Source organism: Benincasa hispida, chromosome 7 (assembly GCF_009727055.1).
Source record: "Benincasa hispida cultivar B227 chromosome 7, ASM972705v1, whole genome shotgun sequence".
Taxonomy (NCBI): Eukaryota; Viridiplantae; Streptophyta; class Magnoliopsida; order Cucurbitales; family Cucurbitaceae; genus Benincasa; species Benincasa hispida.
Genome location: NC_052355.1, coordinates 34,424,870 through 34,439,284, shown reverse-complemented (window position 1 = coordinate 34,439,284; position 14,415 = coordinate 34,424,870). Strand labels below are relative to the sequence as shown.

The 14,415-nt window shown below is 32.5% G+C and overlaps 2 protein-coding genes across 2 annotated transcripts; both read left to right on the top strand.

Moving 5' to 3' along the window:
- The first annotated feature begins 2,744 nt into the window (after positions 1–2,744).
- On the top strand, positions 2,745–5,556 carry LOC120081064 (protein PXR1). The gene is made up of 4 exons (XM_039035744.1): positions 2,745–2,963; positions 3,128–3,181; positions 4,576–4,698; positions 5,443–5,556. The coding sequence occupies exons 1-4, from the start codon at positions 2,745–2,747 to the stop codon at positions 5,554–5,556; spliced, it is 510 nt and encodes a 169-aa protein (XP_038891672.1).
- Positions 5,557–7,885: 2,329 nt separating this feature from the next.
- On the top strand, positions 7,886–13,026 carry LOC120080915. Its single transcript, XM_039035593.1, has 6 exons — positions 7,886–8,468; positions 9,130–9,228; positions 9,808–9,985; positions 11,613–11,710; positions 12,544–12,605; positions 12,783–13,026. The coding sequence occupies exons 1-6, from the start codon at positions 8,013–8,015 to the stop codon at positions 12,901–12,903; spliced, it is 1,014 nt and encodes a 337-aa protein (XP_038891521.1). The 5' UTR covers positions 7,886–8,012; the 3' UTR covers positions 12,904–13,026.
- Positions 13,027–14,415: the final 1,389 nt, after the last annotated feature.

The following is a 14,415-nucleotide window of genomic DNA, read 5'->3' as shown; positions in this document are numbered from 1 at the left end:
AATGGAAAAACCCATACCAAATAGCATTTAAACATCATGTCATGTAATCACTTACTATATATATGTCATTATGATGTCGTCATAAATCAAGCAAACATGTAGTTCATTTTCAACAAAATCGTCGTCCAATCACCCATTGTTATTGTATGTTTTAATTATACGATATGCTAAATATATATTTTTTGTTTTGGAATTAATATATTGGCTTAGTGTCTCATTTACAATCGATATTGTAGTGTTCTTCTCGATAAATAGTTTATGTGTATGTCTTCATCATGTTCATCTAACTCCTCTAAGCTATAACTTATAACTGAGTTATTTGTAACACCATTTCATATCATACTAAATTCATGAAAATGTGTTGTGCAATACCATATGGCATATCCATGCATGCAACACTACTGATACACGAATTGAAATAAAAAGAATTAACTATATACTCAATTCTCATATAAGGCATCCTTGCTTGAATTGTATTTATGACTAACATCCGAAAATGTTCGCAACGAAATAGATCCTCGCGATCTCTTCCACAAATGATTGTCAAGTGGAGTGTCGAGACTTTAATGATCGAGTGATAAATTGACATATCCTCGTATTGGATGCCAATAGCAAGGAACTGCATAAATAAATAAATAAATAAATATCGAAACTATCTATTTAACGAGCTCGCCACAACATGGTTGTCCTCCAATAAACATTAAATGCAAATTTACAAATCTCAATGCTATTCAGGTATATGTTAAAAAAACAATATATCTCTCACACGTTTAACCATGTTGTTATAGCATGATTGGTATGCGTGTTACCTAATTTTTAAAACGACATAACATACAAAATAACAAGATATAATGCACTTGTTTATTACTATCTTTCACACCAATTTTAATGCCCCAGCCTATCATTGTTAGGTCGATTCGGTTGGTTGCTATATCCCCGTGTTCTTTTACGGCTCGTCGAATCTTACCTAAAAGTCCCATAAAATAGTTGGATCAAGCCATCAATCAATCCAATATCCTACCCAACTCAATCTCGAGACATCAGTCCACCAATGAGGCAAACTATATATACGTAGACTATACGCTTGAAAAAAAAAAAAAGGCTCTTTGATAGACAAGGCTCACTTTGTAGCATGCTTCAGGTGAAGCCAAGGTTTGATTCCCTTGAACCCAAAATCGAGTCAGTGTCGGTGTTAGATGATCAATTAACCATGACCTCGGAATCTAATTCGCGTGTAGGCAACACCGTCTGTCGTACATCATGTCAAACCAAAATCGATCAATATCTAAACAAAACAGATTCTTTTGAGATCCGGTCCATCGAAACAGACCCATGGCATAGTGCCAATTCACACAAACCTAATGTTTGGTGAAGAAGAAGAAACATACGTATCCCATATATAGTGTTAAATTTATACCAACACGTCGATATTTTCATTGATATTTTTAAATTTTAAGAGTTCGACATCAACACGAAGGATGAATAAATATTTTATATTACATTGTAATATAAATCGTGAAACATGTAAAAACAAGAAATAAAATATCACTAAAATGATAAGAATTGAACTTATTTAAAAGGCGTAAAAGTTTATTTATCAATTATAACATTGTTTGATTTTTTTAAAAAAGAATATGAGTTTTTTACTTTTATAAAAATATTTTTTAATAATATGTAAGATAGAGAAAACGAACTTATGTTAAAGTTGATAATAAATACTTGATGGGCATGGACGTCTACATTTTACAGTAAAATTGAGACATCCACATTTTATGCGTTTTAAACCTTCTATTTTGTTAATCGTCATATCGATGAAAGTCTAATTAGAGAGAACTTATGTTAATCGAGAAATCTTCGAAGATTCAAAAGTCAGCATTTGCGCGGCGTCATCCGTTCTTCAGAACCAAGAACCAAGAAAAAGGTTGAAGACTCCAAACGCTAGGGTTAGGCCGGGCAAAAGTGCGAAGTTCTACAAGTTTCAAATTGGGCTAGGGTTTGGCAACATATCAGTCTTCTAAGAATTCACCCTCCGTTCTCCATTGGGCCTCAAGATTACCCAGAAGTCCTCTTTCAGGTACGCCTCTTCATCAATTAGCGGTTTCAATTGGTTTAAATCCAAATGTATTCGTCGAAGAGGATTAGGAGTTAATTCGTATGTGATGAGTTAGGTTAAATTAGTTGTTTTGTCACTCGTTATGAGATTGAATCTATTTCTAATTTTGTATTTGAGTTATCATACTCCAGCTGAAGCGTTTGTTTTTTTTTTTTGTTTTTTTTTTGCTGTTTAGTTTTCTTTTGTAATTCATACTTGAACGTCTCATTCGACGAAGTATGGTTATGGTAGTTGTTTTAAGGGTACAGAAGTTTTTGGTTTAAAGCATAGCAAAAGAGCAAGTTTTTTTTTTTTTTTTAAATAAATTATTATTCTTAAAAAACAATCAATTCTCTATAGACTCAACGGGAGGTATTCAAATTCCAAATCGATATTATAAATTTGTGATGGGGAGTATTCATATTTGTCTGATCAAAATGGTGCTTTATGTTGAGGAAGACGTGCTAATCAGACGCATAATCAATAGTTGAATGATCACGTGCTATTGACTTCTCTTACTTTTTGGGTCCTGTTATGTTTGAGGATATAACATTACACGTGGGTGTGGGGAGTGGATTTTTTTAACGACAATTTATTGGTGGGAGAAAATTCCTAAAACTGCTGTAAGTTTAATGTTAAAATTGCAACATTTATGTTTGAGGTGCAATTGGATGAAATTGATAAACTTGAGAAGTTTAGGTGTAAATTTGATTTTTCTCAGGAAGATTGTATAAATTTATGTGTCACTGTTTTACTTTGGGAAGCTGATGTCTTTGATCACGGTGCCACAGGAGGAAGGATGGATTTGGAGTATGGCTCAGGGGGCTCTGTTTCTGCTGCAGCCATTGATTCTTCGAACATAGGGTTTCAGGTTCTCTCTCTTTCACCCACTGTCATTTATATGAACTAAATTATATATAGACTATATCCCCTGTTTTCCCTCTCCGTTCTTTCTATTTATGTTATACCTTCAAATCTTTGAGCTTTATATTTTATGCTGACTTTTCTTCTTTTTTGGTTGTTGTCCTCTTGAAGCTTTTGAAGAAGCATGGTTGGAGGGAAGGAACGGGCCTTGGAGTTTCTGAGCAGGTTATTTACTAATGGTTTTCATGCTTTATCATTTACTCTAAATAAGATTAGTCATTCTTCAATAATTTAAAAATTAGTAGTTGGTTAATGAAACAGGAAATTTAGAGCCTTTGATATCTTGTAACTTCATAGCTATATACAAACAAAAATTTAGTGTGGAAACACGAGCATCATCAAAGTTAGAGATGAGGTTTCTATATGGGGATGGAAGGGAAGGAAGAAGAGAGTGGATTCTTAAAGAAGGATAAAGGCACGAGGAGCTGTATAACATGATAACCTCATGTACACAAAGATTGTGGCAAGCAAGTTTTCATTACAGGTGACGATGTTTGGACAGTGGCCACCTCTTCTCCACTTTTGCAATTTCTAGAAGTCCTCACAAAGCTATCATAAATCTAAGACAGGACAGTCTTTTTGTTGGGTGGTTGTGGATTCCAATCGGGGGCCCTTACTGTATCCATCTGCTAGGAATGGAAAAATTACTAGCCGGGGCTGGTCAGGGTGGAAAATCCCTGATTTGACTAGGATATGGACCACATAAATTTTTCCATGGGGAAGACCAATCTGTTTGTCAAATTTTCAAACCTGGCAGTTTCTTCCAATTTTTTTTTTTTTACATAAATCTATCTGTTAATATTTCGTTATATCTACATCTGTCTATTTACACTTACATATATACATAATTCCAAAAGCTACTAGATAACTTTAGTGGCAGAAAAATTTGATCCGTATGTGGGAATTCCACGAACCTTCTCCATTTCTCAAAATGGGAAAATAGGGTGGGAATGAAAATTAAAATTTTCTGGAGAGTTGGTAGGGTAGAGCATTTTCTACTTGCTTGAGTGTAGTGTTTAGATTCCTACTATCTCCTAGTTGGTCTGTCTTATGCTAGAGCAGGGAAGAAGCAATAGATGTTTCCTTTTCACTTTAGAACTTCCAAAGAATTCATTTAGCATTTAATTTTTTTTTTTTTTAGGGGAGGTTTTTTCATAACACCTTCCTTAGGGAAGACTGAAGAGCTAAATACAATTAGGGCAGTCTCATGGAAATTATTACTTGAAAGAATATATGAGCTTTCCTTTAGAGTTGCACTAAATGGATGTAATAGAGGAGAGCGGTGTCTTTGTCTCATCCTTTACGATTTTTCCCCTCTCTAAAGCCAAATTGAGAGGAGCGTTGTCACTTCTTTGATTTATTGTCCCTCGTTTTTTATCATCCTAACCACGAATCTTTTGTTTTATCCTTGTTTCTCCAAAAAGGAATGCTTATGATGATTCTTGTTTCCTCTTTCAATGCATGTAGCTAGGTCATTTTAGTGCAGTGCCCTCTTGTTTTGTTGTTATCCTCCGATGTTTACACTTGGAAACTTACTATTTGAACTCTCATGCAAACAGGGTAGGTTGGAACCCGTCCAGGCATCTATAAAGAATAATAAACGAGGTTTGGGAGCAGATAAAGTGAAGAAGAAGCTTAAAGAAACTACCGATATTGCAGCCTCTGATAGGAAAAATAACCAGGTAAAACTTCTGTATATGAAATTCTCTGCAGTCTTTGATCGCCATCATCAGTTTGCTAGGCGTAGTTTAGATGGGAAAGGATCTGGAAACTACGGGAGCTTAGAAAAAAAAGGAGGAACTGTTTTCTAAAGGGGTGAAATTTGCCATAAGCATTTTAGAACTCTATTGATTTGCATCAGTCACTTCACTTGCTCACAGTATGTTATCATAAACTAGCGAATAGGTTAATGATGCGAACATTTGATTAGATTCGAATGTGATTGATGTGCGAACTTCAACTATTTTCTTCATAAACTGGCATCATGTTGTTCAAATATTTTGACACGATCGTCTTCAAAAGTTGCTTTTTTAAAAGTATCATGGGCCTTGAGGTACATGGTCCCAAAAAGGAAGTTTGGGGTGGGGGACAAACATCTAGCCTATATGTGTTAACTACTTGAGCTATATTCAACTTGGCAAATGTATATATTTATTTAGAATAAAAATTATGTTTTCATAATAACAGAAATGCATCAAACATGAGGACTCGAATTCAGGTGGATAAAGAGCAAAAGCGTGTGCACGTGGTCGTTGTACCGCAATGTCATTATTATCATTATTTTATTTATTTATTTTTTGAGTTTAGAGATTCAAACTTTTGAATTCTTCGTTGATACATATTCTTAAACCTCGACTAAATAACAGGAGTATAGCTAACGGGCTAATAGTAGTGTTGTTGATCTTCAGGAACGTCCTCCTCCAAAGAAAGCAAAGGGGCTGTCAAAAAGAATGAGGAAGATGCAAGAGGAAGAGAGGCTATTTCAAGAGAAGGAATTTGAGCGAGCTTTTTTTAGGGAATTTTGGCCAGAAAATGTTTGATACATTAAACTCCCAGTGTAAGCAAATTCAGATTGTGTGTTACAAAAGCCTTCTTTTAGTTATATGGCTTTAAAGCAGTCAGCATTCACTAAAGTAGTCTGTAAATATGATTACACCAAACAAAGTTGTGAAATTTATTTTTGTTTACTGTTTGTTATATTTATATACCTTTTAATTTCTTTGAGCCACAATAAAATGTCTTCTTTCGTGATTATTAAAGATGATTTAATTATTGTAATATATTATTAGTTTTTTCTTTCTTTTACTGGGGTTATTTTCTACGGCTTAGCATATAGAAGGTAAAAATGTTACTGAACCATCTTCATGTTGACATATTATTATTAGTTATACGTGCTAACGAATAATATGTTAATCTATTTGTTTTGTAATTTATTTATATATTTATTTATTAGGGTAACCTATAAGTAGGCATTCAAACTTTTTTCAATAAGAGTCATTAGATTTTGATTTTTGATGTTTGTATGTCTGGTTAACTTAATAAATCTTTGAAGTTTGAATGGATTCTTTTAACTGGCAATGAAATTTTTAGAATTTGAGACCTTGTCTAACAATAACTCTTTTTGTTGAATTTATTTTGTTATTCAAATATGTGTATTCTCTCTTAATTTTGTTTTATGATCTTCACAATATATATATATATATATAATAAATACTCAAATTCTTAGTCAAATCTTGAAAATAAAAATATGTTTTTGAAAAATAATTTTATATTTATTTATTATTTTTTAAAAATTTTCAAAACACAATTTGATTTTTAAAAATATTAGTAGAGTGAGTAACGAAGAAATAAACTTGAACATGTAAACTTGTAGGGTTAAATAATGTTCATAAGATTAATGTTTAAAAATAATAATAATAATAATAAAACCAAATGGTTTGTCTAATTGTACAATTGTACTATTAAATATAAATTTTGGAAAAAATAAGAGATTGTTTAAACAAAATAGTAATATTTAATCATTTTATACTAATATCAATTTTTATCACGGATAAACTTCTATTAGTTTCAGTATTTTTTTTATATTTCTGTAAATAGTTTGACATTTTTCTATTTGTAGAAAATTTTCAATTTTAAATTTATGTAAAATGAAATTCTAAACATTCAATTTGGTGGCTAGTATATATGTCAATTATCAAATAGACACAAATACAAAATTTAGGGTCTAAATTGTTAATTAAAAAAATTGAAAAACTCAAGCTACAAACCTAATGCTAAGTCCAAAATGAGGTGATTTCCCAAAGGAGAAAAAAAAAATGTCAAATGCTCATTTGTTGATGTTATGACCACGTGAAGTTACAGTATTGTTATTCTTTTTTTGTTTTCTCTTCTTCTCTGATGCAATAAATTTTTCTCTGTACGCTGTTGTCTTTTTCGGCATGACGAGTTCATGCGAGCAGCTCCAACGCTATCAACTCCGACAAGTAAAAGCAAGAAAAAGGAGTGATTTTTTTAGGGGTGTACAAAAAAGTACCAAAAACCGATCGAATTAAGGTCGGTCGGGGCGGGCTAGGGTCGATTGGTTGTTTTTCAACCGACCAACACACATATATATGTATGGAGTCTTTTTATATATAAAAAAATGTTTAAAATTATTTGCACTTATAGCAAAAAGTTCAAAAAATACAAATACTTTTGGAACTTTTTACTCTAAAGTGTAAATATTTTTAGGATTTTTCTATTTATAAGTATTTCCCTATATATATAATATTTGTTTTTTTTAAATAAGTAAAAAAGCAAGTACATTATCATCAACACAAGCCTAAGCCTACCGCCTATTATTTTAGTATTGATTTATTATTATTTTTTTTATGTTGTCTCATTTTCAAACCCATTATATGATTTATTTAATTTTTTTCATAAAAAAATTATTGATTTAAAATTTAGAAAATTGCTAATTTTATTAATTTAACAATAATACTTTATCAATTCATCTTTCATTTTCATTCACCTTGGCTCTTCTTAAACAAAAAAGAAAAAAACCAAATCGACTAACTATGGTCGAGTGAATTTCACACTTTTTTTTTTTATCGGTACAAAACCGACATCAACCAACGCATACCTCTAATTTGATTAGTGAGGAAATGAAGAGAGAGCAAGACGAGTTAGAGCGAAAGGCATTGATTCGTGAGTAAAAATAAGGAGAGAGAGCGAGACGCGAGAGTAAGATAAATAATGATTTGTGAGTGGAAGAAAGAAGAGAGAGCAGCTTTTCTATATAAAAAGGGATATAGTTTTATAATTTCATCCGAATTTGACGGTAAAAAAACCTCATTCGACAATTTTCTTTTCAAAAACCAGACCATTTCACATGTTTTACCTAATTTTTGGTCATCCATCAGAGGGACTCATCCAAAATCGTCTACATACTCGGGTGTGGTAGAAGGCGATAAGCCCAGAAGGGGCTTCCTCACTGAGCTTCCTCTCTCCTTCAACAATGGCTTCCCTCACTTCCTGTTCTTGTTGCTGTTCCTATGCTTCCCAATTGCTTCGTCGCTCCAAATTGCCGTTTTCACCATTTCCTTCCTCCACCTTCTCTCCTTTCACCATTTCGAAGCGCACAACACTTCTCTTAGCAGCGGCGAAGAAGAAGGACTCCGATTCAGTTCCTGCAGTGACAAAGGAAACTACGAATTCTAAGGCTAAAACAGGTGGAAAAGAGGAAGAATTTGTGGAGGTTGAAGAAGATTTGCCATGGTATCAGGAGAAGGCCTTGGACCTCGTGGAGTTCACTGGTTCCGTCACTCAGGCAATTCCTGGCCCTAGGGTTGGCCAGAGCTCGTTGCCTTGGATCCTTGCTGTTCCTCTTGCTTATTTAGGCGTCACTTTTGTTATCGCTTTCGTTAAGACTGTTCGGAAGTTTAATTCCCCCAAAGAAAAACGCCGGAGACAGGTCTTCCTCCTCTCACTTGCTTTCCTTTAGGTTAAAACACACATTCGATTCATGTTTGAAATAGTGATTTAATCTATAAAGTTCAACCTGCAATGACTTTCTAATTGTAGTTTGAAATTTGTAATGATTCAGTTCAGGCCATGAAATTTCAATGCACACGGATTTAGTCTCTATAATTTAAAATTTGAATGGTGAAATCTGTGAAATATATAATTTTAGTACGTAATCATCTAGTCTATACAGTTTAACATACATCTGGTCTTTGAGTAGGTTTTTAATCTACCTACACCTACATAAGAAAACCTTTACCCCTCGAAGAGATTTTGTATCGTAGAAACTAAACCGTTACAAATGTTAAATTATAGTGGATTTAATCATTGTGTATAAAAATTTAAATCGTTAAGTACTAAACTTCATGGACTAAATTATCACTTTGAAGAAGGCTTAGGATGTTTATATTGTGATAACGATACTGGAGTTGTTTGATTGCGAGAGAGAGAGAGAGTTGACCTTGATCAGGACTTGATTCTAGTGGCTAATGGAAGTAATAAGCTAAATTTGTATAATGCGTGGTAGTTATGCCAGGGGTGGGTTGATTTTTGTTTCAGTGCCACTTCTATAAAAGTAAAGCTATACACTTACTGGGGTTGATATTGTTCAGGTCACAAAAAATGCCATTCTTTGCAAATCAGTAGATGAGCTGCTTGAGAGAGGAAGGGATGAAGTAAAACCTGAGGCTCTTGCTGAAATTGTGCAGAAGGTTAGATCTGTTGCGGATTTCTTTAATTTTCACATAGAGTATATGTTGTACTTCTTATTATGAAGCTACAACTTTTGCCATCAACAAAATCTAATGCAAATATTTGGAGTTATTCAAATAATGTGGAAATGTTGCTCTAATGTATGATTTTCTTCCATATTGGTAATTTTTGTAAGAGGCTCTCTTTTCCAGTTTAACTACCCTGACATGGATAGTCTTCTTCTTTTGAGGGGTAACGATAATTTTCCCATTAAGAAGCTTGAAAAGGTAGAGGGGAAATAAAATGAGAGGAACCCTCGAACTAAAGGAGCTTACAAAAACTTTTAGAGAGCTTCCATATCCAAAAGAATTTGCATTACCTCTATGAGCATTGTCGAATGTCTTCTATTCCTGCATTCCCTAATTTCTCACATATTCAGTGGAACCAGATCTTACCAAAGGATCTTAGTCTGTTCTCGAGTGATGATTAAAATAGTTGTATTTTAAGTGTACGTGAGAGTTGATTGTCTTCATTGATCTCTTCATGCTAGACAATTTATAATATGGATTGCAATAACTTCTAAATCCAATCCATTCCAGACAGGTTTTGGTGTCGATGAAATTCTGCGGAAGTACATCCGTTATGCACTGAATGAAAAGCCTTTCAACCCTGAATTGGTTGCCAACCTAATTCAGCTGAGAAAAGCTTCTCCATTGAAAGATACTCAGGTTGCGGAAATTCTGAACGAGGTGTCAAGAAGGATTGAGAGAGATAAAGGTAATTGAATCTTCTTTGTTATTTATACTTTTATCATATCCAAGGGGACTTTGGAGAGGGTTTTGTACGGCTCACATCATCATGATTATTATTATTATTTTTTTAGCATAGAGGGGATCAATGTAAAAGAATATTACATTTTAAAAAATGCGATTAGGGAATGAAGAATTGTTTAGACATATGAGGAAATCAAAGGTAGAATCCTCATGTGTCATGTTTCATGTTTCTATGAAAGACTACTTTATTCCACAAAGAGTAAACTTGTTGGATATAATCTTAGGGGAACAGAAATGTCTGAAACAATCATTCAAAATCAAAATAACAACAAAATTAAGAGATAAGATTAAGCTATAATTTATAGATTGAGGCACGTTAATAGACACTATCCACAGATAAGTTGTGCCTCCACTGCAGTGTGTCATTTAACACCAACTCTGAAGATACAACAATCTTTCAAGAGACCTTGTGTAACGGTTAAGCTCAATTACGAATCCTGGCTTGTATGCTCAAAACCAGAAAACTCAAGAATAAACCTTCAGCAAAGAAAGCTTTCGTTTTTCCAAGAGGCAGGGGAGAAAAGATCGTAAGAAACAACTAAAAAGAACCACCCAACTATGGGAAGCTAGTGCAGCCGTTTTATTGTGGAGCACTCTTGTTTATAGGAAGACGTGTTTAACAAGTTTTCTATCACTCTTTCCTATTTAATTTAACAGGAATGTGGATTGACCAAGATAAAAGTTCAAAATAAAAGAATAAACAAAAATAAAATAAAAAATTTTCTTGACCTTGTATCCAAAATATTAGCCTATGTGGATGTTGTAGTAAGGTCACCACAAGAGGGGTTGGGGTACTCTCTTAAAACACTCATGAAAGAGATACGTGTGCATGATTGACCGTCTAATGCACTATCCAAATAAAAAGAGTACCCTGCATATTGCTTGTGCTATGTTTGTTGGTATGTGAAAGTTTGGCTCAAAAGGCCTAGTTCAAGACTTAGTTCACTGTGGTTCTTTCAAATGTACACATACCAACACTAAGTGGTGAATTAAATCCAGAAGGTAGTTACAGCCTTTGCATAATAAAAATGCTTGGCTTTATTTATGTTTATATTTTCAAAATCTTAAAAATTGTGGGGTTTGTTGTTTATTTCAGAAATTTCTAGTCCCTAAAACTATTTCCAACAAAACTTCCCTGAAAACTGAGTGTTATCTCTTTGAAGTCACTTCTATTTTAAATTTTATTGAAATGCAGCCGAATTCTCTGGTTCAGTATGGCCCTCCACTCGGCCCTGGAATTTCTGACTGCTACTCAATAGGTCATTTTAGACTAAACTATCTAATAAGTAATAATGGTTAAGCAAGCCAACAAGTCTGAAGTTATTCTTAAAATTTTGATAAGAAAGCTTACGTGATTAACAATTATAGATAGTCAGTCTTCTTGTGCAAGTTACCGATAGTCAGTCTCTTTGTGCAAGTATCTTTTAACTTGATTGTTCATTTATTATTCCTTCGACTACTGTTACCTTTGCAAATATGGATACAACCTGTAGATTTATGTGTATATTGATAACTTGGTGTAAGATGAACTTCACGTTATGTCTTCTGATAGCTGTTTCTTAATTTTTCAGGTCCAGTTGTCATGAATATGTCAGGTTATACCGAGAAGGGTTTCAAGAGAAAACTAGCCGTACAGGCCCTTTTTGGCAAAATCTTCTACCTGTCTGAGGTTGGTAGGATGAACAGTAGATTGTGCACAACTCCTATAATTTCTTTTATTTTTCTCAATAAAAGCTTGTTTTCTTATAGGAAAAAAGAAAAACCAATGTTTTCTTCATGTTTCAGTACATGATACGCTTTTTCTTGATCTTTCTATCCACATTTTATTCTATATTGAAAGTTCACGGGAACAAACCAACTATTGCTCGACAATCTCTATCCTTAAAATAAAATGGTTTCTGGATTTAAATTGAGTTCAAATGACATTTTGTTCTGAGCGCTTTTAACACTGTATTTGATTAATAATAAAACATGTCTGCATAATATGGCAGTTAAAGTGAACAGAAGACTCCTATTCATTGTATTATAATGTAATGGATACTTTTGATAGGATCAGTATTCATGCTTAACAGTATGGCATTTTGGTGGTAGCGTAACAGTATCATCTTTTACACAAGTCATGACATTAGGATGTTCTCAATATATCCTGTAAACTATTCAACAAAAATATTGAGAGTTATTTCTCATGGTTCTTTATTTTAGCATCAACAACATGTGGGTTTGAGGGATGCAAACATCTGATATTTTGGTTAAGGGTATATGTCTAAATCAGTTGAGGTAGAACAGGTTGGCTGCATCATTTCTTTTTATTTAAAGAAACGTGCATTACAAATTTCTTCTAAAGTTAAACACTATGTGAGATTGGAAGGATTCGACTCTAACCTCTTAATTGAGAGTATATGTCTGAATCAGATGAACTGGTTCTTTTATTTAAAGAAACATGCATATTACAATTTTCTTCTAAAGTTAACTTGTTTACTAATTTGTGTTAATGTTGGACAGCTGCCGGAATTCTGTTCGCGGGATAGCTCTTTAACTGTTAAAGAAATATTTGGTGTTACAGAGTACGTTCCTCCTTTCACATTCTTACCTCTCTTTAGATTCTTGTGAGCCAATTCAGTAAAAAACTTGTGAACCATTGCAGATGGGAAAGTTGAAACATTTTTCAAATGCTTATGGAAGTATCTTCCTTTAGTGCTTTTCCATGTTTGATTTTATGAGTTATTGTTGCTTTTTTGCAGTGAAGATGCTGAAAAACTAAGAATACACACACTCTCTGAAGTTGGGGACATGGATTCTCTACAAAAGATGGCTGACATTTCAGATTCAGAAGATTTAAAAGATGACTCATCTGATGATTGAAATGATTAGAAGAGTATTGTACTGTTTTTCTGGGAGGTGAGACTATAACTGTAACTCTAACAATAGGATTTTTCTTTAAAAAATTTAATTTCAACTTGCAATATGAATTTTTTGTAGGATAAATCTTTTTTACCCAAGTTTTTTTTTTTTTTTTTTTTTTTTTTTTTTTTTTTTTAAATGAGAAAAATGAGGTTGGATTCTGGATTCTTTTGTAGCTCAAAATAAATTACTTGGTAGATTATGGGATGAAATTGTTCATTTTTGGTTTTTGCCTTGTTATTTCGTTTCTTACATGGCAATCAAACAACAATATTGCTATTGAAACAAATTGTCTATACAGAAAAGTATGCTATGAAACAAAATTTATGCATCTGTTTATACTTTATATTTTCAAGGCTCTTCTTCTACATATTTATTGGTTTACTTTTAAAAATATTATTTTAAAAAAAGTATCCATAAAATATATTGCCACTTCGAGTATCGGATGATATATATATATATATTGAGTTGTAATGGAAAATTAAACTATTGATATTTAAAATTGTAATCGGCACTTTATTTATTGGGCTATGCTTGAATTGGTGAGTAGGAGTAGGGGTGTATATGGGTTGGGTTGAGGGTATTTTTTGGACCAATCAAAAAATTCGGGTTTGTTTGATTGGCTACCCAAATGACCCAAATAAAGTTTTCAACCCAACCCAATCCATAAAAATCGGGTTGGGTTATAGATTATTATTATTATTTTTATTTTTAATGAAAAATATGTAAAATTTATATACAACACTTGACTAATAACTAATATCTCATAAAATTAAGACGTTAAATATCAAATATTTATGATATTTATTATAAACTTTAAACAAAGATAAATATCATAACAATTTTAAAAGAATAATATTAAAAATTAAAAAATTAATCAATATAACGAAATCTTTAAACAAAGAGAAATATATATATATATATATAATTTGGGTTGGGTTGAGTTGGGCCAATCCAAAATTTTTTTAGCCAACTCACAATCCAACTCAATAAAAATAGAAAAATTCAATCCAACCCAAGAACAAAACTAATCCAACTCAATCTTTACCTTTTAGGTTTGGGTAGTCCAATTGTTCGAGTTTTTGGATTATTTGAATACCCCTAAGTAGGAGATGATATTAATGCCTTATTCTTGGTTTAAATTCTTTGTAATTCTTTCTCCTACATAAATAGTTGTTAGGTTGAATTGGATAGGACGTTTTAAGAACATTAGTCTATTTGGAATGGGCTTTTTAAGAACATTAGAGCCTATTCCGGGTTCTATTTCTGAAGATTGTTTTTAAATTATGTGATCCAAATAGTGTAAATTCTAAAAAACAATATTTTTATATTTTGATCGTATTCAAATTTCGAATTTTAATTTTAAAATACAAAATTATATTAAATAAAGATAAAAATATATAAAAATGCAATATGTCATGTTATAAATTCATTTCATTTTTTAAAAAATATAACATATATTACGTAATGTAT